Consider the following 26,187-nt stretch of genomic DNA (forward strand, 5'->3'; position numbering starts at 1 on the left):
GCGGGGTCTGAGCTGCAGCGTGGGGCTAGGCACTGGGTACTCATTCCTTTGTAAGTTAATAAATGCACATAAAGATATGTTATATGGTTTGCTTAATAGCGCAGGAGACACAGAGGGAATTCAGGCGACACCCTCTGTCGGTCCTGGGCATCTCTAAGCAACTCTGAAGTTCCCAGATTCTTCCTCTTTGGATGAACTGCCTGTCTGAAATTCCTGTCACCAGTCTTTAACCTCCCATGTAAATGACAACAATATCTCAGTTGCCTCTTGGAATCAGTCCTTGAATGATGGCTGATGACTGTGCTCAGCATTGTGATAGCCACAGAGAATTTCTGATGGTGTTTACAAAGGTTTTCAGGTGAGTTTATTTGCTTTCCTCTCCAGTCATTCACTGCACCCTCTTTAAACAGTAATTTATTCTATGAAGCTTCACCCTGGGCCCCATCCTATGCAGTGAGAGGGGACATTAGATTTGAATACAATTCTAATACATGGGAAGAGAGACAAGGGAGTCAAGAGGTAAGTCACAGTCACCCAGTACCTGAGGAAAGGAGGCTCAGGCTTCACTAAGGGCATAGACTGGATGGACAGGCGTCCATAAAGCAGTCAGCACTGGGACAGAGCCTAGGAGGGAGCAAGGGAGGGACTGGGGACAGTGGCCTTGGAAAGGGCAAGGAAGTGCAGGAAGGCTCTGTCCAGAAACTAAGCATTCTTGTGTTTGGGGAACTGGGGTGTGTCCGGTGAAGGAAGAAGTGGAAGGGGGAATTCAGGAAGGGGAGGGTCAGGAAGGGTTGAGGAAGCAGGGTAAGAGGGGATGAGGGGTAAGGAATATTGGAATGGAAACAGGAAAGCTGTGGTGCCTTTAACAGAATTTTCACCATAGAACCCAGGGTGAAAACAAATTCTTGCCTGGAGCCCTGGGGCATTTCAGCACTTTCTGGCTGTGGCCAGTTGAGGGAATGTGCAGATCACTGAGCTTCCTGAACCCCTGTTGCCCCAAGAGGAGGCTGGGAAGTCTGAAGAGAGATGCACACAGCACACACTCAGTGACTAGCCTCATTGCAGAAGAATCTCTACTGTTTTCTGTTCCACATCCTACATGTGCACACATGGGGGTAGATAGGGAAAACATAGAGGGAGACAGCTAAACTTTAGTTTGCACTGAAAGTTCATATCTGAAAATAACAAAAACCCAAACAGAGAATTAGCAAATCAGCATAGAAAGGAATGTTTAAAACTGGAATGCACTCTAGTATGCATTTATGTCTTCTAGTCAGGTTCACCATTCCCATAGAAGCCCAATACCAATCAGTATTCTAACAAAGAAACTTTGCTCAAGGTCCAAGAGATTCATGAAATGACTAATTTTCCTCTGCTACAAAGCCATGAAGGAAAATCATCAAATGTGTTGCAGATAGTGGCTTCCTAGCTGTGGTAGCCAAACTCAGCCACTATACATCTGTTAGGAGATGCGCATCCCTTACACATGCATACATCCAAGCCCTGGCTGGCTTCAGTCAAACATGAGACTCTACAGAGGGTGACATCCAGGCCTCAGAAGGCACTACAGCCATGATCAGCAGTATTATGAGCTCCAAATGCCAACCTGCTAACATCCAGGACTCGAGGGTGTGTTCTCTTAGGTGATCAAAGGGGTTCTGCAAGTGTGATGAATGAAGGACCTTCAGATGGGGAGAAGAGCCTGTGACACCAGGTCAAACTGTCTGATCCCTTACTTCTTCTAGAACAGAGTAACCTGCCCCTGGCTTTAGTGTCAGAGCAGAGCCAGGCCAGGAGTGCAGGGCAGAGTTGCTTTGGCCAATAGCTAGATGTGGTTATGTGAGCCCACCCCAGGCCTCCAATCCACAGGGCCATGGGAGAGGATATCATAGTGCACATTAAGCCTCAAAGCATGAGATGATCCCTGTAGCAAGCACAGAGAGCCCATGCCAACACACCCATGCCCAGACAACTTGACATTACCTTTTTCCAGTGCATTTTAGCAAATTGATTACCTTACTCTAATCTTGAGGTTGGCTGAGAAAACACACCCTCTCCAAGCCTAAACCTTTGCTCCATTTCATTTCATATTTGCCTTTTCCAAATAGTTTCCTAGGAGCTGTTTGTGCTGGACAAACACAAATGCAATTCAAGTCATAACTCCCATGTACAAACATCAGGAGGGACAGTGAGCGCTAAATGGGTTCACAGATAGAGATTCCCATCTGGAGTCTTTCAGCTCCCTGGCAGGGAGAGCTGGTGTTGGTTTCTCCTCTCACATGCTCACTGTCTCAGGAACCATCAGTATCTGTCATATTTGGAAACATCACTCTTGGCTATGAGACAAGCCCAGTGAAATATGGACTGCCCAGAGAATGAGTGGGCGGCACTAAGAGCAGTGTCAACACGACCTTCCATTTACCTCTGTGGGAGTCTATGTGTCCACATGTAAGCAGTGGTGGATCGTGATGACTTGTGAATGTCTTAGTGTGACAGTTTATATAATACTGCAATATACTTAATAGAAACAAAATACTAATAGAATTACAAACTTCAGTTAAATCTTTTTAGATGAAGATTATCATTTTGTGCATGATGTATGTAGAATTCACATGCAAAGGCTTATATGTGGAGGCCAGAAGACAAATTCATGAGGTCAGTTCTTTCCTTTTACTTTTATGTGGGTTCTTGGGATCAAACTCAGGTCATCAAGCTTACACAATAAGCGCCTTTCCCCTCTGCCATCTTACCATCCCAATTAGATCTTTTTAGAAATATGTAGATAAATGTATTAAATAACATTCATATGAAAATATTTGTGAATTTGTTCATCGTTCCCTCATAGCCAAGAGTATCTTACTGAGAAGGTTCAGGTGGGTGGGTAACAGGGAAAAAATAGGGAAAAGCCATTTCAATGTGGATCTCTACGGGGCTCAGGGAAGCAGGCAGCTGAGGGTCTGTCCTGTGCTCTGAGAAGAGAAAGAGAGGCTGGAGAAGAATAACATGCCATTTCAAGAGTGATTTGCATCACTACCTAATTACATTCAAGGATTTTGTTTGTTTTTTATATTGAGACAGGGTCTCCCTGTAGCCCCAGGTGACCTGGAACTTGCTATGTAGACCAGGCTGACTTCAGTCTCACAGAGATCTGCTTGCCTCTGCCTCCTGAGTGCTGGGACTAAAGGCATGTGCCACCAGGCCTGGAGGCTCACACTGATGGTTTTTAACTTAAAACCTGGCTGATAAATTACTTCTGGAAAGCACTTAGTAAATTAGCATTGTGTTATGCTTCATATATAAACTGAAAATAAGCTAAAACTTAATTACTTTTGGTAGTAAAGCAATGATGATCTTTTAATCATGCCTCTTAATCTAACCCAAGCACTATTTAGTATTTCACTCAACTTCTCATAAGTTCTTGATTTTATCTTTCAGAAGAAATAATAAAACACATTTGTAGAAGTCACATTGATTCAGAAAATCAGAAACACTAGTAGTTTTTAAAAAGTAATTCAATACTGAGATTTCTTTTAAAAATCTGGAAAATTAATTCAAGCATTTAATGAAATTATGTTTTATATATTTCAATGTGCAGTGTGTTTTAAATATCAAGTAGTTAAATTTCCTAGCATCACTAAATGTATAGAATACCAATTATTTTATAAATAAATAAAATGAAGGCCTTGGTAGTTTTCCCAGTCCTGACAAACTCAGATGAACAAAGTAAGGTAAGAGGATATCCAACCCCTGTGGCTCTCCCCAGTGCACTCGCCCACATTCACTGTTATGTACAGAAGAATATTTTGCTCTATAACCTCTTGTTATCTCTTATGATCAGAACCAGCTCTTTCCACAGTTGGAAGGCCTTCTGAAGCAGGTGGTCCCAGTTACCCACTGCTCATTGGTACCCTTCTGGACAGTTCCCTCTCTGGATACATCGCAAAGGGTGGATAGCTCATTCGAAAACCCAGCAGACAGAAAGGATGAAAGAATTTACCTCGATATGTAAAACAATGCAAAACACACAGGGAAGCTAGGGCAAGCAGAGACATCAGTGCTAGCAGAACAGCCCGAATTCAACTTGAATTCATACACACCACCCGCTCTCAGATATGCACTTGAACTCATTAGCTCCATTTTTTTGTTTTGCTTTTTGAGACAGGGTCTCTCTGCAGCCCATTTGCCCTATAACTTGCTATGTAGATCAAGTGCAGTCTCACAGAGACCCTCCTGCCTCTGCCTCCCAAGTGTTGGGATTAAAAGTGTGTGCTACCACACCTGGCACTTCATTTGCTCATTTTTGAAGAACACCGAGTAATGTTGATATCTGTCTTCTCTGCTGACAGAAGACACATCATCTAATTTTGAAGAAGATGTTGTAAGCAAGAAAAAGGAATTAATACGTGCAGAATAAATGAGGAATCAGAAAAATCCAAGAAATGAAGGACCGGAGCAGAAAGGAAATTCCGTGTTAGATAAGGGCCAGTCTCACCAGTATACCCTCATGTGTAATCCTTCCATTTGCTAGTGTGGTTATTTAGATGTGCTCAAATTGAGGTCAAATGTGCATGCCGTAAAAGGAGAAGGAGCATACTGCATTTGGAAACTTATCCATAAAAATATAGTACTGGGTTTGTTTGGAACCAAGATAAATGTCTGCCTGTTATCAGAAAGTTTTGCTGATCAATTGATGACAGTTGACAAGTGAAATCTTGGCAATGGTTTAATGATATCTGGTGGATTTTATGCATGCCTCTGTGTTGGAGAGTTTGCTGCTCCATGAGAAAACATGCCAACATTATCTCTGCCTCTTTCCAATGGGAAGTCCTAAAATGGGTCAGTCCCACAGTCCTCAGCAGATCTCCAGGCATTTGCCTTACTGCTGAGCTCTGGTCTTCTGTCTGAAGAATGGCCCCACATGGGCCTCTACTCTAGGGCTTCGCTGTGTAGTTGTAGCCAGCATCCTTGCAAAGTATACCCTTTGGTACCCAACATGAAAGTCATCAACACCTTATTTCCTGTATCCATGGAAGAGGCTGATGTCTCCAAGGATCCATTGTGAGGGGGCCATCCTGCACCCCATGGAAGAGCTTCATGTCTCAGAGCCCAGTGTGAGGGACCAGCTGTCATTCATGTCGTATGTGTCAACAGTTTATTCCATCCCACAATACATCATATGATTTTGATTCACATGGCTACTGGGTTGTTTCAGATTTCAGCAGTTGTTTGGAATATTCTTCTGCATGTCTAGGTGAGCAGGACAACACTGGCCTATGGTGGGTACATACCACCCTGAGGACCCTGGAAAATATGTACCATTTTCCATATTGGACAAGAGTGGAGAGTCCAGCTCCTTTAACATTATCGGCAGAACCACTTGGCTCATCTGCTTCTTCTTGGGTGAACTTTGCAGGCTTGTGTCTCACAAGAGTTTTATCCATTTCTTCTGAGTTGTGAAACAATTTAAGCTAAGCTGTTTGTAACCTTCTGTTGCTGGGCTTTTTTACAACTGTAGATGGACAGTGAAAATCCCTCCAGTATTCCTAATACTTAAAATTTGTATCTTCTTTTTTTTTTTTTTCTTGATCAGTCTGGCAAACATTTTCTTGTATATGTGAAGTTTTCTTAATCTCGAAGAATCAGATTTTTGTGTCATTGCTCCTTCCTCTATAGCTTGTCATGTCTTCATCAACTGATGTATTGTCTTTGTGTCTGCTGCTCACACAGAGTTAGAGCTGTTGCTATCTGCTCTGTGCTAGAACTGGCTTTTCTCTGTTGTCACCACTTAGACCTGCAGAACGTGCTTACATGGCCCTGTGATCATCTCACACCCTCACCACTCACTCCTGAGGATGGCACTTGGGCTGATACAGGACAGCAGGGCTATGAGTTTTTTTTTAAATCAATAACGTTTTCTTCAAATGATAGAGGCCAAAGTCAAGAACAGGCTTGCCTAGTACAGCCCTGACTTGTACAGACTATGTTGCCTTTGACCAAAAGGTGATGAGCACAGTCTTGTGATTTCATTTTGGGAGAGTAGATGACCTTGACTCCTACATGGGACCCTCTGAATTTATAGGCTCAGTTTTCAATCAAACCCAGGAATTGTATCCTAGTATGTCTCTGTACACCTACAATGAGTTTCTCAGAAACTCTTTGATCTACCAATGGCTTCTCTCAATAAGAAGGGAAATAAAGGGACAGAGAGATGGTTCAGCAGGTACAGTGCAAGCCTGATGGCTTGAGTTAGATCCTCAGAACGCACATCAAGGTGGAAGAGAAGTGTCTCTACAAAAATTGTCCTCTGACCGTCACACACATGCTGTAGCACATTTCTCTCCACCCCAATGGTAACATTTTAATAATGCAAAATAAAATTCTGATCCAATGTTCATTTTGCATTTCCTTGAGAATCATGATCTTCCCATTAGAAATTATTTATTTATTTATATACTATTCACTACAGCTTTAAAATCCTAGGTAGATGGCTGACTTTCTGTAGCAGGCAGCAGAGCTGCTGCTGCTGTTGCTGCTGCTGCTACATGACCAAGTTTAACTGGTCCCATTCTGGTCTGGTTCAGTCATCCCAGGTCTCACTGTGGTCTCCTGAGCCTTAGCTCACCTAGAAAACCAGGGCAAAGATAGCAAATTCACCCCACCATAGTGACTTTTTGACAAGAAAAGAGAGAGGAAAAAAGGAAAGCTTAGAACCCATATTCCTATGCCGAGGAGCGCACTGTCCTAGTGAGTGTGGGGCCTGGGCTAGTGTCTCAGTCCCTGGGTCTCCCTGTGGTGAAGCAGATGCCCTCAAGTGTCAGGTTCCCATCAAATGGGCCACTAGGTAAGGGATGCAAACCAGCATGTGTGAAAGGTTTATGTACCTCAGGACTATCCCTGAGTTACTGGACAGCAATGGGATCTGTGGCCGGGAAACAGGAAAGCTGTATGTGGTCTTTTAATGGCACCCCAGGAAACGTCAGGAAACCAGACCACATATGCCTCCTTTCCTTCTTAGTCTTTCTTTCTTGCAACCCATTAGGCCTTCTCTAAAGTACTTGAGCAATGTATCTTCCATCTTAAAAATTAAAACGTTTGTTTATTATGATTCTTTACTTCTTCTATCACTGAAGACAACAGGACAAATGTGGATTACAGCCAGAAGCCCAGCAGTACCTAAGTAGAACCAAGCGCTCCAGCAAGTCAAGGCATGGGCTCACAGCAGGCATCTAGGCCATGTCCTTATGCCTTGTTATAATGTGGTGATGGAAGAAAAGGAAACAGTTAGGTGGAGAGTACAGTAGACATGCCTGGACTTCTCTGGCAAGAATAGGTACCCAGGGAAAGAGCATGACTCAGACATAAAACCATTAGGGACCTTACTGAACACTGGCAGATGTTTCTTCTACATTATGTGTGACATTCTATGACAAATGCAAATAAAAGCCGAGGAAACATAGTCCTAATGTTTTGTTTCCTGTCAGGAAACCACCACAGAACACAGGCCAAATTGTAAGGTGGGTCTAAACCAGCTGTCTGATTGAGTCCTCAATTATTTTTATTACTGTCAGTTATTAAATCAGAGCATTGTTAGAGACAGTGGGAGCGATGGCTGGAGCTGCAGCAAATGGGAGAACGAGGAGGAGCAGTTAGGAAATGTTGGCTAGAGTCCCAGCACTGCATCTAGGTGGCCTGTGACCTTGGAAGTCCCTCACCCTCAGGATTCAGAACGAGAACTGAGTCCGCTTCCCCTGTTGCAGTAGAAACAGGAGCCAGTGACACCCTGCAGAGTAGAGAAAGGAAAGCTGTGTAGACCCAGGTCCTCGGCTAGACCCCTCTCTGCAAAAGTGTATCTTTTGCTGGCCAGGACACTCTAATGGTTACTTTTGGAAGATTGCAGAGTAGAGAAAGGAAAGCTGTGTAGACCCGGGTCCTCGGCTAGACCCCTCTCTGTAAAAGTGTATCTTTTGCTGGCCAGGACACTCTAATGGTTACTTTTGGAAGAAACTTCTTGACACTTGCCTGTGTTCCACGGACCACTTTGGTACCAGTATCCTGAGGATAAGGTTACTTAGATATGGCCATCTGGCCAACCTTTTGCCATACACTCTCCTCTGAGAATTACTGACAAGTGAACCAGATGGTCACTGTCCCCAAGTTAGCTTTTCCTACTTTTAAATAACTTCACAGTTAGAACACATTTCTGGCCACTGTCACAGTAGCCTGGCCTGGCCTGTCTTCTACTTCTCTTCAGAGCAACACAGACATGCCCATACAAAGATGGATTCTCCTGGTTGTCTGTCACTTGTCTTCTGTGGAGACTGATGTGTTCCAAAAGAATGTGCTGTATCAAGTGCGAGACCCTGAACTCCATAGAGCAGTGGCTATGGGGACCAGAAGGGGCACTGTGCCTATACCTCCAGTTTCCATGTTGGAAGCAGAACAAGTGCTGGTGTCCTCACAGTGGCAGTAGCCTTATCTTAAGATGGTATGGACTGTTGATACATGTGTGGTGGTTCGTATGAGAATGTTCCCCATAGGCTCCAAGTATTTGGACATTTTGCTTCCAGTTGGTGGCGCTGTTTTAGGAGGTTGTAGGAGGTGTGGCTATGCCAGAGGAAGCACATCACTGGGGGTGGGCTTTGAGAGTTCTTAAACCTTGCCAAATTTCCAGCTGCTCTCTTCTTCATGTGCCTGCTTAAAAATGTGATCACACTTAGCTTTCTGCTCCTGCTCTGGTCACTTCCTGCTACCATGCCTCCCCACCATGCCAGTCTCTAATTCCTAAAGGTAACTAATATCATGTGATTTCTACATGACTACAAGATAAGTCCCCAAGAAGAGGGAGGCATGCTGAAGATTCTCCTCCTAATCCCATGTCCTGTGGGAAATGATCTACTGTCTCAGATCCAAAGTTCTGATCAAGACCCAATCAGCACCCCATGCATGGTGCCCAGCTTGGAGGAAGATCACAGGGGCCGAGGTCAGTGGGGGGAGAGCTGTCTTTGGTTTCCACAGACATCTGAATGTGAGGGCATTCTGTGGTCTAACTGGCTTCACATGTATTGAATACAGTCAGTACCATGGGTGCCCTGTGACAGCTCAGCCTATCACAGAGCCCTGGTGCATGTTGGCAGCTGAGAGACAGGTGAATACCAGAATCTTTCCACACTGAAAATAAATTTAGATTAAATAGCTGTCTTCAGTTTTTGTACACCCATAATCTTAGAGTTATCATCACCAGACTAGGAATGAACCCAGAACTTTAGTGAGGAGACAGATTACCTCTGATGCATCACTTCATTTATTTTCTGTCACTCTTCTTTCTGGCAGTGTATAAAGGAGCCCATATTTACAATAACAAGGAACATATTGCATTCTTCCTTATCCACTCAGTTGACACACATTTAAATTTGTGGCTGATTTATTTGCTGTCTTTAAGAAGGGAGAAGTAATCCAGACACACTGCTACTTCAGATCCTCCTTTGGACCATTAAGTTTGAGAGAAAAGGCCATGAAGTGCCTTAAAATAGTGCACATCCAGGTGATGCAGTGCAGGTGATGCTTATCTCTGAGTCGGCTGCAGGGCAGCCTGAAAACTCACCATGAGGAGTTTCATCTCCTGCAGCAACAGTTCAGTCCCTGAACCCAGGTGGAAGGAGATTCATTCCTCATAGTAAATATGAATGCAGACATAACTCTAGATGTAAGACCCTAGCTTCTTCTCCTCCTGTGACAGACAGCTCCCCTTATCAAAAAAGATCTTGCTTAGTATGGAAGATTAATTTGACATGGTGACTCTCACCTTTTGATTCTCCTTCTTGAAATAAACCCTCATTTATACTCCAACCTCTACATGTCAGGTATTTCCTAAAAGCAGATGCCAAGAGAACACATAACACACTTACCCCCGTTCTCTGAACTTCCATGAAAGTTGCTCTTTGGAAGGACTTCTCCCATACTGCGAGCTCACTACCCAGCTCCACACTGAAGACATGGCTCTTCCCGTGGCTGGCAAGGACACTGAAGCAGTATGGCCGGGAGTCCTCACAGTCAAAATCCTGGAGACCCAGATACAAGTTTGCCTGCAGCCAGCAGTCATCCGAAAGCCAGATCTGAAAAACAGCACCGATTGGAAATGGGTCAGGACTGGAAAGTTGAGCCCGGGCTGTGGAAGGCAACCCACCATTTGCCCCACAGGAGATAGGAGGAGGGCTGCATTTGCCTGGCTTGGTGGAGGTCACCTTTTCGTCACAACCACCAAATGGAGCAAGAGCTTTAGCAGCATCTTCAAAAGCAACAGTCAAGCAAACAGAGAAGGAATGCACTGACTTCAACACGAGGATGCATCATGGACTCACCTCAACTATCCTGCCTGTGCCCTGATCTCTGGAAACCCTGTCTTCTCACTGTGCCTCCTCCCCTGGTCTCTGACATGCTCATGTAGGAGCAGCCCCACTCAAAGCGCCCTCCTGTCAAGGTTAGCTACAGGGAACCAGATGTTACCAGCTGTCACTAGGAGTGGAATATGAAAGCATGTGACCCAGAGGAAGCTTCTGGAGCCATTTTCTCCTCATACACACCTATGGTGGAAATGGCCCCATAAAAATACCATAAAAAAGTTGTGCTGAGATTCTGATTACCTGGAGGTGACTTTCCTCTAAAGATCAGCAACTGCAACTCTCTTTTTTGTAGTTTAAAGTTTTGACGCTCTTGTTTTTGTGTTTAGTATAAACTCAAGAAACAGGAGCACAGAGGAACACTCTGCCTACACCCAGTCCCTTGGAGAGACTGGGTTCAGCCTCCCCGTGGAGGAGTTATATCTCTGGAGTTTGGGGGTGAATCATTACCCAATGATACATCACTAACACAGGGACAAAAGCCTTCTCTCTGATCTTCTTGCTCTCAAACATAAATTTTAGTGGAGTTTATAACTGAATAAATAAGCCTTAACAAAAAGGAAGCAAGATGAAATGGCCTTTGAAGAAGAAACACATCCAGGAGGTGCTGCTAAAAATCAGTACTCTCTTCACTCACGGATTTGTCACAGCAACAATGGATTCATCCTGTTTCGCTAATAGTGTTAAAATGACAATAACTCTGATCACTAAGGCTGCATCTGGTTTGATATGTAATGACTTTATTGAACTAATCAGTATAATAAAATGTTTAGTTATAAGGAATTGTTTGAGAACAGACTATGAAGTCCAGAATCCTGATTCTTGCATTTGGCTACATTGTAACACTCTCAGGGAAGTTTAATAAAGTGAATCCAAATGTCTGACTCACATCTTACACAGAGGAAGAGGCGGTGGCCTGACAGATACATATAGCAAGCCCCTTCCTATGGCAGAGGCCTGTCATCATCATCCCAGCGCTTGGGATGCAAAAGCAGGAGGCTTAGTCCTCCTGCTTAGCCTCAACTATAAAATGAGCTGGAGTCTAGCCTAGGCTGCATAATACTCTGTCTCAGAAAATACCAAAACAAAATAAAAAACTCCAACACAAGAAAAAAAATTCTCTATAAAACTGAGATCCCCGAGACTTTTCTAAGTGAAATCCTGGGTCCCAATGGCTCAACTTGGTGGGCTCTGCACTTACTCCAGCTCATCATTCCCAAAGTGTCAGCACAGCAGTTGTACAAGGTAGGGCTCAGGATGACTCTGAGGTTAAGTCTGTGTTCTTTATGCTGAGTCCTTGTCAGACAGCTTATGTCAGGGATGACACCTCCTCATTAGACAGAGGAGAAACTGACTTCCTGCCTGTGAATTTGCTAGTTCAGAACTGTGCAGAGCCAGGCAGATCTCTGTGAGTTCAAGGCCAGCCTTGTCTACATAGTGAGTTCCAGGACAGCTGGGGCGACAGGGAGACCCTGTCTAAAAAGGAAAAAAAAAAAAAAACAAAAAAAAACAAAAAAAACAAAACAAAGCAAATAAGCAGGGTACCTGATGTCTTCTTCTGACCTCTGCATGTGCATGGGTGTAGGTATTGCCATATATACATGCATACACCACACACATATTGACACATATACACATTCACAAACACACACTCATACACACACAGAAGCACACACACAATATCCTCAACAAAACAGAAATACAGCAAAACAGTAACAATAGCAACTAAAATCAAATTTCTGGTTAATGATAACTGGAAATACACACACACACACACACACACACAATCCATCCATCATCCATCTACTTATGTACACATCAGTCATTGATCCATCCATTATTCATCCATCCACTTCAGTAAGCAACAATATGGCAACCACACTGGATTGGAATAGCAGGTCGATCCAGAAGGGTTCGTGCTATTTTACTATCTAAAAGGACTCATCAGTGACCAAGTTACTCCTCCCACTCTGTAACTTGAGGGACATCTTTTTTCTATGAAGCATCTGAATGCCAAGGATACCCACCTTGTGAACTTTAAACAGCACCTCACAGAGGTTGTAGACTCGTTCTGCTAGTCCCCAGTCCAGCGTGCTCACCTGGGGGAAACAAAGGGCCACATTTGTGTAGGAAGCTCTTCTACCTGAGAACTTACACATTTTGCCATGGAGTGATTCCATGAGTCTCCACTGTCTCAAATGCTAAGCCCCACTGGACCTGGGTGACAAAGGACTTTACAAGCTGCTGTGGATTCTGAAACTGTGCCTACCCCTGGTGTGCAGCACAGATACAAAGGTACTTTATTGAGTCATGCACTGGTAGTGTGGGATCCTAATTTCACTTACTTTAACAATTCATTTTGGATTCTCTGTCAATTAAATTTTAGTTTAAGTGTAGCAAACTTAAGATGAGTTTGTAGGCTAAGTGGAAAAATGTGACAATCAAGAGGACACAGTGCTCACTGGTCCTTTGGTTTTTAGGACTAAACATCCTGGACATTTCTCCTTCAGAAAACGTATCTAATCAACTTAAATAAATATATTTTTGGTTGATCTGGCCTATTATAGCTAACAAACTATTTTTATAATAATGCCAAAATAATCTAACTTTTGAAAGATGTTTTGATGTTTTATGATTTACAGTTCACATTTATATATATGATCTCTAAGGTAAAGTGTTTCAAGTAAATAAAAAAGGTATAAGATTATCAACAATGTGACAGATCTGGGTCTTTTCGTTGACCTTACATTTACTCTTCCAGTTAGTAACTTGTTCCTTGTGTTGCGTCTTTGAGGTCCTGAATCTACCATGTATTTAATCAGCTGGTGACTTCCTAACAATCATCCCACAAAAGAAAACGCTCCCAAGGCACTCAGATGGGAAACCATTTCAGCCAGGGATCTTGCCAACAGTGACATGGAAACAATATTGATGTGCTACCATTTAATATTTCATTGCTCCAGAGCAAGCTCAGTGCTGTTGGAACCGAAAAATGAAAAATAAGGAAAGGGTAGAAGTCAATACAAGCAGGATCTAAGCACAACCGTGAACTTGGGGTCCACATTGAGACCTAAAGCATGACTTTTAGAATTGGCAGGAGGTGGCCCTTGGTGCACTGTTCAGACTTAAAATGTCAAAGACTTCAGCACTGCTCCCCAAGGCCAAAGTGTTAGAAGAGCATCACCTAAGCTCAAGGACATGGTCTGCTGAACCTGGAACTCTCCTGCCCTCCTCCCCTATAGTCCTGTTTCCCTGGACAAGGAAGATGCCCCTCAGGGTAGAGTTCTGGGGTTGTTGCTATAAGTGAACAAAATAAATCCCACATGGGTGGGCATCATGTTCAAATTTCCTTTTAGAACCGTGCTGCTTATTTTAGGAGAATTTTAAAAAGACAAAGAAACAAATGACTAAACACATTATTCATAGATATCTCCCTTAGTAGCTGAACTGATGTTTAAATATGCATTATACATACTCATAATTTTGCCTTTTCAAAATGTTGTTTGTAAAATCAGCATTTTCTCATGCCATATTTTTTCTCAGAAATAAAATTTGAATGGCAGCATAGAATTTCAGTGTATGGATTTATCATATTTTTGTAAGCCTCACTTTAGTGATGGATGGACATTTTAGAATGTGGTTCTAACTCTGTAACAGTGCCCTAATTAGTATACTGAGGCCATCATAGTGTGATATTCAGTTGTATAGAATGCATTTTCCTTTTTTAAAAAAAATTTATTTATTATTTTTATTTTATGTACATGCGTGTATTGCCTGCATGTAGATAAGTGTGCCCCTGTCGTGCAATGCTCCACAGAGGTCAGAAAAGGCTGTCAGATCCCCTGGAACTGGCTTTATGGACAGCTGTTAGCTGCCATGTGGGTGCTGAGATTCGAACCTGAGTCTTCTGCATGAACAACCAGTGTTCTTAACCGCTGAACCATCTCTCCAGCCCCTTATTTCTATTTTTAAACTTTGTTGAAATACGTATTTTCTACATTAAAAAAATTTTTTTTGGAAGACAAGGTCTCATGTGTTCTAGGCTGGCCTCAAACTATATAGCTGAGGATAACTTTGAACTTCTCATCATCCTGCTAGGATTATAGCTGTGTACTCCCACACCTAGTTTTTAATGTGGTACTGGGGATCAGCCCAGTGCCTTTTGCTTGCTGAGCTGCATCTCTAGCCTCATCCCACCCCCACCAAGCCTGTTTCCTTTGTTTGTTTTTGTATTGTTTTATTTTTGAGTCAGGGTCTCCCTGTAATCCCAGCTGGCCTGAGACCTATGTCGTGCAATGCCCACAGAGGCTAGAAGAGGGCATCAGATTCCTGGGAACTAGAGTTACAGATGGTTGTTAGCAGCTGTGTGGGGAGTGTACATAACTCATGTTGTGGAATGCCCACAGAAGTTACAAGAGGTTGTTAGCCACCATGTGAATGCTGGGAATCAAACTGGGTTCTCTGCAAGGACATCCAGTGCTCTTAACTGCCGGATCATCTCTCCAGCCCCTTGAATGTGTTTTTTCTTAACAGTTTGTCATAAGTCTACGGCAGAATGGCCTGCTTGGGAGCGGAAGTCCAAAGTAAGGGTGAGGGGAGATGATGCTTCCTACTGTTCATAAACTCAACTCTCCCTTGTATTCTGTGTATTTGCTGAGTACCTGCTTTCTATAGCTACATAGCAACCAGATGCTGATGTGGGTGTTCACCATCTATCTTACTGTTCCTGCCAGGGGGTCTCCTGGGGACAAACCCAACTCTACACCAGTCCCTGGGCTGCTGAGATTGACTGCCGCTCCCAGTTCGGGCTGAGCATAAGTCATGACTTGCATCTGGTCATCTCAGTCACTTTAATGGATTCAGGGAAGAGACCTCAACCAGAGTTAGAGGTGAGTAAGAAGGTTCTCAGACTTCTGGGATAGAGACATCTTACCATTAGACTTGAGCAGTGCTAGGAGCCATCATGGGGCCTTGAGGACTTTAGGTACAGACCTGTCTTGACACTGGTTCCTCTGCTGTAACAAAGTGTCACACAGATGAAAGAGATCTGAATGGCGGGGGGGGGGGAAGGGTTGGGTGGGAATGTGGCTGCAAGTCTCATATAAACCTAAAACTCTCTAAAATCAGATTATTCATTTAAAAAAAGCCGATCTCTCTCTTCATTCCCTTTCCCTAGATTTCCTAAACTCCTTATCTTCTTACAGGCTTAGCTAAGATCCAGAACTGAAATCTTTCCTCTCTGCTGAGCAAGTGTCCTTCTTCGAGTCTCAGTGACCTCATCTGTCGCTCACTCAAGGCTGTTTTCCTGTCAGATTTACTCACTTGGCACATACTGGCCTGCTGGGCTCCACCCTGCACAGGAGCCCTTCTGCTTGTGGGTATGGTATGGATCCCCTAATCTAGCAGAAGGACAAACAGGAAGGGTCTCCAAGTTTATGCCTGCAGAAAATTATCACCAAAATATTTATTCTGTCCTTTATGGTTCTTTTCATTTTTTTTTTAAATTTATTAGTTTTAGTTCTAGAAACTGGCAGTGGCAACTGAATCCTGAATATAACAATCTTTCAGGTAGGTATTGTTTAAGGTAAACCACTTCCCAGACATGCAGTGTGAGTGTCCAATGAACTAATCAGGCACCAGCTCAAACAGGAAATAGTTGACGTGTGTGCATCTATCTGATGTACTTATACATCCACCACTAGAGTATAAATATGAACCTCAGGATCTCAGGTTGGCTGCTCAATGGTGTTGTGACAATAGTGAAGGAGTCTAAGGAGCTCGGCTCTAGATCCCTGCCTCAGCTCAGGTTTGAAGCCTGGGTACAGCAGCTACACCTGCCTAGCTCACCGTGGCAGGGATTTCGGGCCCTGTTGCTATTTCAAACAGAACAAGTCTGGAATGGGCTCAGCTATCTTGGCTTTAATTTCCAAGAAATCTGTCAATGGTGTGTTATCGAAGACCCTCTAGTGGGCAAGTACAGCTTCCCCTGGAACTTGTGAGAGAGGCAGTGGTGAGAGAGAGAGAGAGAGAGAGAGAGAGAGAGAGAGAGAGAGAGAGAGAGAGAACCTTACCAGTTCCTCAGCACCTTCAGAATAGGCATGGGAATCAGCTGCTGAAAAGCTTCCCAGGCCTTTCTGGCAGATTTGCAAGGAAACACAAAGACCCCCAAAACTTTGAAAAGGAACGGGAGAAAGAGGAAAGAGTGGGGGAGAGAAAGGAGGGGTTGTGACTTGAAACATTGTATTTACAATGTTCTTCCTACAAAAGAATTCCTGACTTTGTGGACCAGGTTCCCCCTGATGCCGTTTCCTGAAGTGGAAGTGTCCCTCACACAGCAAGCACACCTTATTTTCTGCTCTGGTGGTCTCATGGTAAAAGGGACAAACCTTCAACAGAGAAGAGTGGGACTCAGTGTGCAATACTCTGAGATGTCATCTAGTTGGCTCTCCACAAAGTGGTTCAGGTGTTAGTCACCCGCCCTGTCATTAACTTGTCCCTGGTGATGCAGAATCAAGACGAGCAAAGAGGATGCCTGCTGACTCCAGACCTCTCCAGAGATGCATTGCAAAGAAAATAAGGGGCTTTCACTTGAGAAGAGATAAAGATATTCTAAATCACATTGTCCCTGCTCCTCTAAACAATGGCAATTGGTGAATTTTAACTTACCTGATCAGTAAGGTTGGCTTTCAGTACAGCAGAAACTTTGGACTGCAAATGTACATAGCTATCTTTTAGGCTTACTGTGAACTATAGATCACTTTGCCCCAGAATGATGCAGTAAGTCTATGTTGAACACACACTTGGCTAGCATTTATTCAGTCTACAAACTTTACTTAATAATTTCTTTCCAGATAAACTTTTACAGATGATAAAATATATCTGCCTAATTGACATTCTTAAAATCACTGCTAATGTTTCCTGCAGGTACACAGGCCTTCACCACATAATTTATATCCTAATGCTACATGATGCTGCTAAATTGATTTCACAGCTCTACTTTTAACACATTTTAATGGTGTTTGAAAACACGAATGGTTGAAGCCTCACCTTTCAGATTCCCATTTGCAAGTCGGAAATAAATATTCTGTCAGTGTAGGCAAGCAGAGTGAAAGAGAAGAGCTGAGGGTCCTGCCTTTCCATTCCTACTCACCCAGGATCTGTGAGGGTTGGGGACGGAGGGTGAAGCTCCTTTATGCTGGGTCCTGTATCCTTATATCACACTCCTCTGTAAAATGCTGCTGTGGGCCCCCCTTCTCTCCTTTAATGGTCTCCCTGTTCATCTTCTTCAAGGAGCTCAGAAACCAATCGCCCTTGAATGAAGGACTTTATCTTTTAACTTTTCTTAAGTTCTGTCATAAGAAATTTGACAGGATGTTCTGGGAGCCACATCTCAGTGCATGTTTTGACTTTTCTGCATTGCCATAGCTTTCTCCTGAGTGCATGTAACTGGCTCTTGGGATGAGCTATGGTTTTGCTGTGACTACTCCAGAGAAGCTAGTGACAGTCACTCAAAAACATTGGCAAAGCTGTCTCCCCAGAACCCACCTGAGTATAATCCAACTCCTCACAGGGGAGACCGCCACCTCTTCCCCTAAGAGAGGATGCACTGGCTTTACTGAGATGACGTCTGTCCTGTGCAGAGATGGGCAGATGCCCTGCTTGCTGCATAAGCTGGGAGTGAAGAGCCACACCTTGGGCGCTCCCATTTGGGGCCCAGGCCTCTGTTTATGAGGGGAACATGTGCACTGCTGGGCCCGTTTGCTGGGTAGGGCAAGAGAAACTGACACTGGATGTTTTTCAGTCATTAACAGCCTGTCTCTGATCCAGGAGCTTCATGATTCATGCAAGGATAAAATAAATTATTGTTTTAGATTTGGACAATGTGAAACATTTTCACTGGCAAATTACTACCAGCACCAAGATATAAAATCCCAGGGAAGAAGTATGTATAAATGTAAATGCATAGATCCACTCGCAGTGTGCGCATCAGTATGACACTACGCAGTTGTTCAATATTAATACTGTGATTTTATCTTTTAGAGTCCAAGTGTTTCAGAGGCTTCAGACTCACTTGTAAATATATAAATTAAGCCAGCCAGTGTTCACTGTGGCCCTATGGGGTCTGCATTCCAGGCAGGATTTATTATCTCTGACATGCCATTGAGGAAATCGTTGGGTAAAGAATGTAAGTAAATTGCCTTATGCCCGTGGCCAGTAAACGGCAACAGTCTACCGAAAACCTGTAGCTTCTCGTTATTAACTTGAGGCTTATTCCACTGAGACATGGAGTAATTATTTTTCGCTGTCCTATGCAATCTTTCCTATCTCCCTTTACAATATGATTTTTGTTACTGTAGATAAAAGCTGATGAATTATTTAAAACATTTCATTTTATCCCAGCTCAATTCTATTATGTCACATAGGTTTTTACTTTTCCTACTTAAAATGCTGTCTGGATTACTTATGATCCTTTACATTTTATTTAGTAAAAGTCTGTCCATCTTAAAGCACAGTGCAAGTGAATGAGCTTTGCCTGTTTGTCTCTAGAACTGAACAGCTGTTGAAGAATGCTTACGGTACGAAAACAAACATGAAAACCATAGTTTCCCAGTCTGACTTCTGAAATTTCGGTGTTTTGCATTTTTCTGTCTTCACTTCCCTCTTCTGAAGCTGTGCAATATTTGCTCAAGGCTCTCAGATTACTCAGTTAATAGAAAACTATGTACCTTTCCCCACTTTTTGCACTTAACTACAAATGGAAACAGGCTATAGTGGCATGAAACCTGGACCTTTTGGCTGCCATCACTCTGTGGTCTGCTGTGAAGGCTCTTAACTGTCTTGATTATCCCATGGAGCTGTGGTCCTGTGTGCCCAGAAGACTTAGCCAGGTGCCTAGATGGGCTTCCTCCACGGATGGCCTCCTCCTAAAAACTCTAAGTGTTCTGTAACACTTTTGAATTACCTGATGTTGATCTGAGGGTTTATTAAGACACAAAATGCTTTTGAGATTTGCTGGCTTCCCTCACCCCCAAAATACCTAGTGTTGATTTTGTCTTTTATATTCTCTTTGGAGAGAATTTTCTAGTGTTTCTGAAACACTGAGCACAGGTGCAGAGTTGGACTATGCTTCAGTATTAGGAGAGAGGAGGTCTATGTAAGTCGCCTCACCTCACAGAGGCCCTCTTGGCCATCAGTGACTTTATTATAATTTCACAAGGATAGCAATGATAGCTATGTCACCAGATATTTCAAAATGATCTGAGGACATAAGGGGATACACAAATGACCCTCCATTTCAGCCTGGCTTTGGGCTGAATATTCACGTACCACACTGCCTTCACCTTTTTTTTTCCTTCCTGGTGTCGGTTCCCCTGGGAGAAATGGAAAGTGGCCAGACCCAGGAGAGTGGGCAGCTCCCTCATACATCATGGCCAAGGATATGGCCAATTGACCACTACACTCATGTGGTCCCCAGTGCTAACCTTGCCCGTTTGCTGTTGACATCTCTAGCCACATATCATACCTGAAGATGAGGCTGGAGGCTCTAATACTACTCAAAAATCTCCATTTTCTTTGTTACACAAAACCGCATATTATTTACTTTGGGCAATATTAAAGAACACCCGTTAATTTACTTTGAGGAAAAGTCAGCCAGTACTTATGAAAATACGTACGTGACTCTAATGTGATTAAATTCACAACATGGGTTTTAAAATAAAAAAACCACACTTCTAAGAAAATGCAATATGCTGTTTTATTTCAAGCCAATGGAAGAAAAAGTGCATTTGTAGAGAAACCAGAGAAGCTGGTGGACTCTGCAGTCCATCGAGTGTTATTCCACCACTGTTACCACTGCAGTTTTACTGGGGGTCAAGTAGGATGCACACATTGAGGAAAACTGAGCACAGCTTCCACAAATATAAAATTATTCCAAAAATCCATGTCATTTCAAGGAAATCATATGTATTAATGAAAAAAAAAACAGGGAGTGCGTCACCACTTTAATGTCCGAAAATGGAACTCTGGTATGTCACTTTATTTAATTTTAGTGTCAGAAATTTCTCTCAACACTTTGTGTGGGTCCAGCTTTTTTATACTTGGAGCTATTAAGTTTTTTAGCTTTCTTGCAGTTCTGGTGATTAAACTCACAAAAGGAAAAAAAATCTTCAAATGGTGAACTTTTAGGCAGAGCACTCACAAAACATTTGGTCAATGTGGAGAGAACGGGGTTAGGAATTGGAATATAAAACTATCGGATAAAATCCTTGCATTTATATTATAGGTTGTATAGCTCAGTGACTTTGGAAATTGTGAGGGAAAAGAATAACTCTGGAAGTGGCATTACTGAGCGACACACAGACTCTAAGGAGAAGGGCTGCTTTGTTTGCTGTTTGGATTTTTCAGCCACAGAACTCAGCCATGGGGCCTCTGCATCCACCTCCAGCTGAGATTTTAATCAGAGCAATGCTATGGTAGCCTACTGGTTTCAACTGAAAGGCAGAAATTGATTTTTTTAAGAATTTGGAGTAAGACACCCATAAGCAGGACCCTTTCCAACCACAGAGGTCTGGAGAATCCTGGGAGTAGCCATCTGTCTCTGCCTTCTCGCTGGGTCCATCCTAACAGCCACCTATCTGATATGAACAACTAACAACAGACCCTTCCCCGAGGAGTTGCAAAGGCATCCTTACCGGAGGAGTGTTGAAAATGTAGAAGGATGAGCCCTTCAGGGCCAGGAACTTGGATCTGAAGGTCTGAGCGGCATCAGCTCCCTGGAGCCTCTCATTTACCCACCCCATGTGCACCACCTGCAGAGGGAAACCTTGGAAAATTAAAAGCCAAGCCTTAATGAGAATGTCCTAGGAGCAGAAGACTAACTGCACTCAACAAGATATGTTAACTTTGACATTCGACTCCCAGACAAGAGGGGAACTAGGGAAGTCTAGGTGAATCCCCAAGTTTCCAAATCAGGCAGACAGAGCAGGAGTATAAATCATTTTCTGGGGAAGACTCAGAGCTCTATAGGGCAGGCTTTATATAGCAGCTAAGTCGTGGGTTCCAGGTACACCTTAAAAATTCACAACTGAATTACATTCTACTAGTGATTAGGTGTTCTGATTCTAATATACAGACACAAAACTAGCTAATTTTACTTCAGTGTTTATAGTTAGCATATTGCATCACACAATGTAGAAAATGATCAAATATTTCTTTAGAGTTTAACTTCCTAAGAGTGAAAATAACAAAAAAAAAATACTAGATCTTTACAATTTAAATAGTTTTAACCTCATTCCATGAAACGCAAACTGTAAAATCAGAATCTGGCTCAAATGTATAACGTAAACACTAATACAATGTGAGAACTCAGTGAATGACTTCAGCCATATTCAGGAACAGTCCCCATCTTCATAACGTCTATTTGTGACACATGTTTCATGTGAGCACTGTAATTTCGGCTTAATTTTCTCATTTCCCCATTTTTTGCCATTTCAAAGACAACCAATTACTTAACAAATCTTCATGCAGGAAAAAATGAAAGTATGGCAGCATTCACAATCACTTTATTAAATAATATGTCCTATGTATGACTTCTAGATGGGACCCACGTGGCCCAGGGTCCTTCAGGTCTCAGGACCTCATGTCTAGAGTCTTGGGCAAGAACAGAGAGCTCATCATCAATTCCCTTGGCCCAAGGTAGAGCAGCCCCATGCCAGTTTTCACCTGATATTATTCACTCTCACACTGATGGAATTTTCCCCAAGAGGTTAAGATGGCAAATTGAAAGCTAGAACATAATGTTTTCTAGAGATGGGAAATAGTTTTCTGTGGAAAGTGACAGCCATGGCTGCATTAACACTGTCACAATGTGTGCTGAAAGAATATAGTCTTAATTTTGTCAGTATTTTAAAAATTGTCAGGGGGGGGAGTCAAGTGTGTGTGTGTGTGTGTGTGTGTGTGTGTGTGTGTAGCGCATGTATGTATTTATGCATTTATGTGAAGCCCAGAAGACAAACTTGGCCATTGTTCCTTGGGCACTTGTTATTTTAAGACAGGGTCTCCACACACTGGCTTAGAACTTGCCAGTAGGCTGCTAGGTTAGCTGACCCTTAAGCTCCAGGGATTCACCTGTCTCTGCCTCCCCAGCATTGGGATTACAAGTGCATGCTACTGTGCCTGGCTGATTTTATGTGGGCTCTGTGGATCAAATTCAGGTCCTAGTGCTTGCAAAGCAAGTATTTGAACTGAGCTTTCTTTTTAGCCTTAACTTTGTCTTATCATGTGTCCCATAAAGATGAGTCATATTGGTGTGATTAGGTGATAAAGTTATAGTAATACAACTTTTTAATGTTGTAGGTGACCTGGGATACATTTAACATAGTTGGGTCTTTCTTTATCTGTCATCAATAGGACTGAAAGTCCTTATACCACATGATAACTGTGAGGATTTAATCCCATGCCTTAGGAAACCCCCTCTTACAGTGTCAGCAAATAGGAGTTATGATGATTAGTTTTAAATGTCAATTTACCACAATTTAGAGTCACCTGAAAGGAGACATTCAATTGGAGAATTGTATAGATTAGGATGGTCTGTGGGCATCTGTGGGGAATTATCTTACTTGTTAGTTGATGTAGGAAGACCATGCCCATAATGGGCAGCACTATTCCCTAGGTTGAACCTTGAAGTGTGTAAGAGTGCAGAAGGCTAGCTGAGCCTCTGCAGCAAGCAGGCAGCATGGGTGCATTCCTTGCTCCCTGTGCTTGACTGTGGAGGTGATGTCACTAGCTGCTTGAGTTTCTGCCTTGACTTCCCCTCAATGACGAACTATAAACTAGAATTTTAAGTTGAATAAGCCCTTTCCTTCCCTAAGCTGTTTTTGGCCAGGGTGTTTTATCACAGCATCAGAAAGGAAACTAGAATAGGGACCAAGGGACATACTGTTTAGATGGTATTAGTACTCTGAGAAACTGCTAAAATGTAACTCCTTGGACATCTTCTGGATTGGGGCACATTGCAGATGCAAACCACAGTACATGGTCATATACTGCTATTTCCGCTTCACAAGGAATGAGCTGTGAGTAGGAACTTGATGTTCAGGCACTGAAGATCAGACCACTGCATTTACAGATGGCTGGAGACCCAGCACCAACTGAGGAAGGGCTGCACCCAGCACTCTGCTCTCCTCTCCTGCTCCGCTCCTCTGCTGACTCCCCTCAGGCCTACTCAGTGTCCTGGCTCTGCTGGTCTCTCTACATCTGCTCAGTAACTTTGGACACAGAATTCAACAAGAATTTTATACTGAGGAGGGCTTTAGCCAAGACAGCAATAGCTAGACGGTTAAGAATATGAATCACCAATTTGCTGGATGAGAACTTAATTAAATCCCATGTGTAATTTAATTCTGCCTAGATCAGTTAGTGCAGAAGTTACAGTTTTGCTATTATTTGAAACACTGGCTGCTTCGTGAATCTTTTTCACATAAGTATGGTTAGCTTGTAAATAAAATTAAGGGAAGCTAAACTTATCTTTTACATTATGAATTTTTTAATGACTTGCTGCATGTTGAAAGAAGTATATATCACACCTTCATAAAACACTGACCTGACTATATCATGTGAAATAATTAACTGATAATACAGGGAATTGCCATCACAAGAAAAAAACACTTCAGCTATCTTTCCTGATGCCATTTCTGTAGGAAAGTCCCATTTTTCACTGGATCAGTGGAGATACTTGGTTATGCCAACATCAGATGGTGACTATACAACTGTTTTTCCCTCTGTATGAAAAGCCAGTCCTGTGCTACTTATGTTAGCCTTGAATTGTTCATCAGGACATCGTCTCCCTAAATTAATTTAAAATCCAAGTTAGAAAGGATTTTATTAGAGAGGAAATTTGTTTTATAAATATATGGAGCTGCTTGCAGTTTTAGTAAAGTGAACAAGCTCTGGTTTTCCTGGGGTAATTCTCAGTTTGTGCTAATTGTCTTAGCATTATGTTTAAGTTGGTCGTGTGTGTGTGTGTGTGTGTGTGTGTGTGTGTGTGTGTGTGCGCGTGCGCCAGAGCTCAACTTCAGGTGTCATTCCTCAGGTGCTGTCCACAACTTTTTATTCCACCTCCCTATCCTCCTCCTCCCCTCCCTCTTCTCTCCGCCTCCCCCTTCTGTGACAGGGTCTCTCATTGACCCACAACTTACCAAACAGGCTAAGCTGACTTGACAACAAACCCCAGGGATCTACCTATCTTTGTCTCCCCAGTGCTTTGATTACAAGCACATGCACCACACTTGGATTTTTTAATGTAGGTTCTGGGGATTGAACTCAGGTCCTCATGCTCACAAGGTAAGCACTTTACTGTCTGAGCTATCTCCTTAGCCCCAGCTGGTGTTTGTTCTAGGGAAAGGTGCTCCAGTTTGGCCAACAGTTTATACAATTAATTGCCAGGTATAAGAATCGATGTTCTGTGCCTTTGTATTGCCTCTTCTTTTGATTCCAATTTCAGCAATTGTTAGGTGCCTTTATTTATCACATTTATTTAAATATTATTTCTTTGTTACCTATCAAAATCAAAGATAAACTTTTCAGAGAGATTAAAAATAGTCCTTTCTGTTTTTGAAGGGCTTAGTGTCATCAACTCCTAACACATACCAAGTATGCAGAGGTTGGAGCATGTTGGCAGAAGTCATTCATGAACAGTCACCCCTGCAGGCTGCTGCCTGGACACATTTGGCTTTGACACGGTTGGACGGTAGAGACCCTTAGCCCAGCCCAAGCACATTATGTGTTCAGGGCAGGTTTTATGATCTTCCACCTAACCATTGTCAGCTTTTATAAAAGAAAAAAGGGGACTTGTAGGCCAAATTCTAGCCCTGCCAGGGCCATTTCATAGCTTAGGCCCGTTTCCTGTATCAGAATTTAAACTGTGCCATCAACACGGCGTTCCCCGCCCCTCCTTCCACACCTTTCCCCACAGATGGCCTGAGCGTGCATCATGCTTCTGCTATACTTTGATTGGTCTGCCTCCTCATGACTGGCGCGACATCATCCCAGGATCCCCAATGCTAGATGTAAGCACATGATCAACATGATCTTTGCTACCATTGGTCCACAATGGGTGCCCTTTCATGTTACTGGATGATTATGTGTATATATACAGCCTGCTGGAAGTTCTGCCCTCTGACCTGCTCCCGGGGTGGTGTTTGCTCCATTGCATTTGCCCTCGGCAGGGTGTGGACTTGCCACTGGGCTGGACAGAGTGGACCCACAAAAGCAAATGTGTGTCAGCTCTAGGGAGGCACACTTAGACTCGGCAGGAGGACAAGGATGGTTTGATAACCACCAGTGTAGCACAGTGATGTGTCAGTGCCCATTAAAAGAACACTAATAAAGTCCCAGACAAGTTCAAAGTAGTATGGAAATTTTAAGTAATAAAAAACAAATCCCAGAAAATAAAACTAGATTCAAATTGCTCAGAATGACTTTCTTGCTATATAGATGAAGAAACCAACACTGGGATGTGAGTTTGTTCAATGTTTCTGGCAGAGAAGGACATGGTAGGAGCTAGAATTTGGGCTTTCATCAAGCAGGGCCAGCGGGTCTGATGTCATGTGAGTGAGGTCTCATGTGTGGTGGAATTCACCAGATGAAGTAGTCGAGAGTTACTGATATGATGTCCCTGGTACAAGAATGATTCAGATAGCACCTTGGATGGCGTGGGCTCCTCAGAGGGTCTGCAGTTCCTGCAACTGTCATTTCACTGAGGTCCCTTGACACCCTGCAGCAGGAGGAAGTA

At 43.0% G+C, this 26,187-nt stretch overlaps 1 protein-coding gene across 5 annotated transcripts in view; it reads right to left on the bottom strand.

Moving 5' to 3' along the window:
• Sntg2 (syntrophin gamma 2) overlaps nucleotides 1–26,187 on the bottom strand; it is a 236,258-nt gene that overhangs the window by 49,533 nt on the left and 160,538 nt on the right. For all 5 annotated transcript variants that reach the window (XM_008850183.2, XM_017802502.1, XM_017802501.2 and 2 more), the window contains exons 12-14: nucleotides 21,089–21,205; nucleotides 12,425–12,496; nucleotides 9,906–10,112 (exon numbers count right to left, since the gene is read on the bottom strand). In XM_008850183.2, the coding sequence (XP_008848405.1) occupies nucleotides 9,906–10,112; nucleotides 12,425–12,496; nucleotides 21,089–21,205 (396 nt within the window). The remainder of the gene's footprint in view (nucleotides 1–9,905; nucleotides 10,113–12,424; nucleotides 12,497–21,088; nucleotides 21,206–26,187) is intronic.

This window comes from Nannospalax galili, unplaced genomic scaffold (assembly GCF_000622305.1).
Source record: "Nannospalax galili isolate Female #2095 unplaced genomic scaffold, S.galili_v1.0 scaffold100, whole genome shotgun sequence".
Lineage (NCBI taxonomy): Eukaryota > Metazoa > Chordata > Mammalia > Rodentia > Spalacidae > Nannospalax > Nannospalax galili.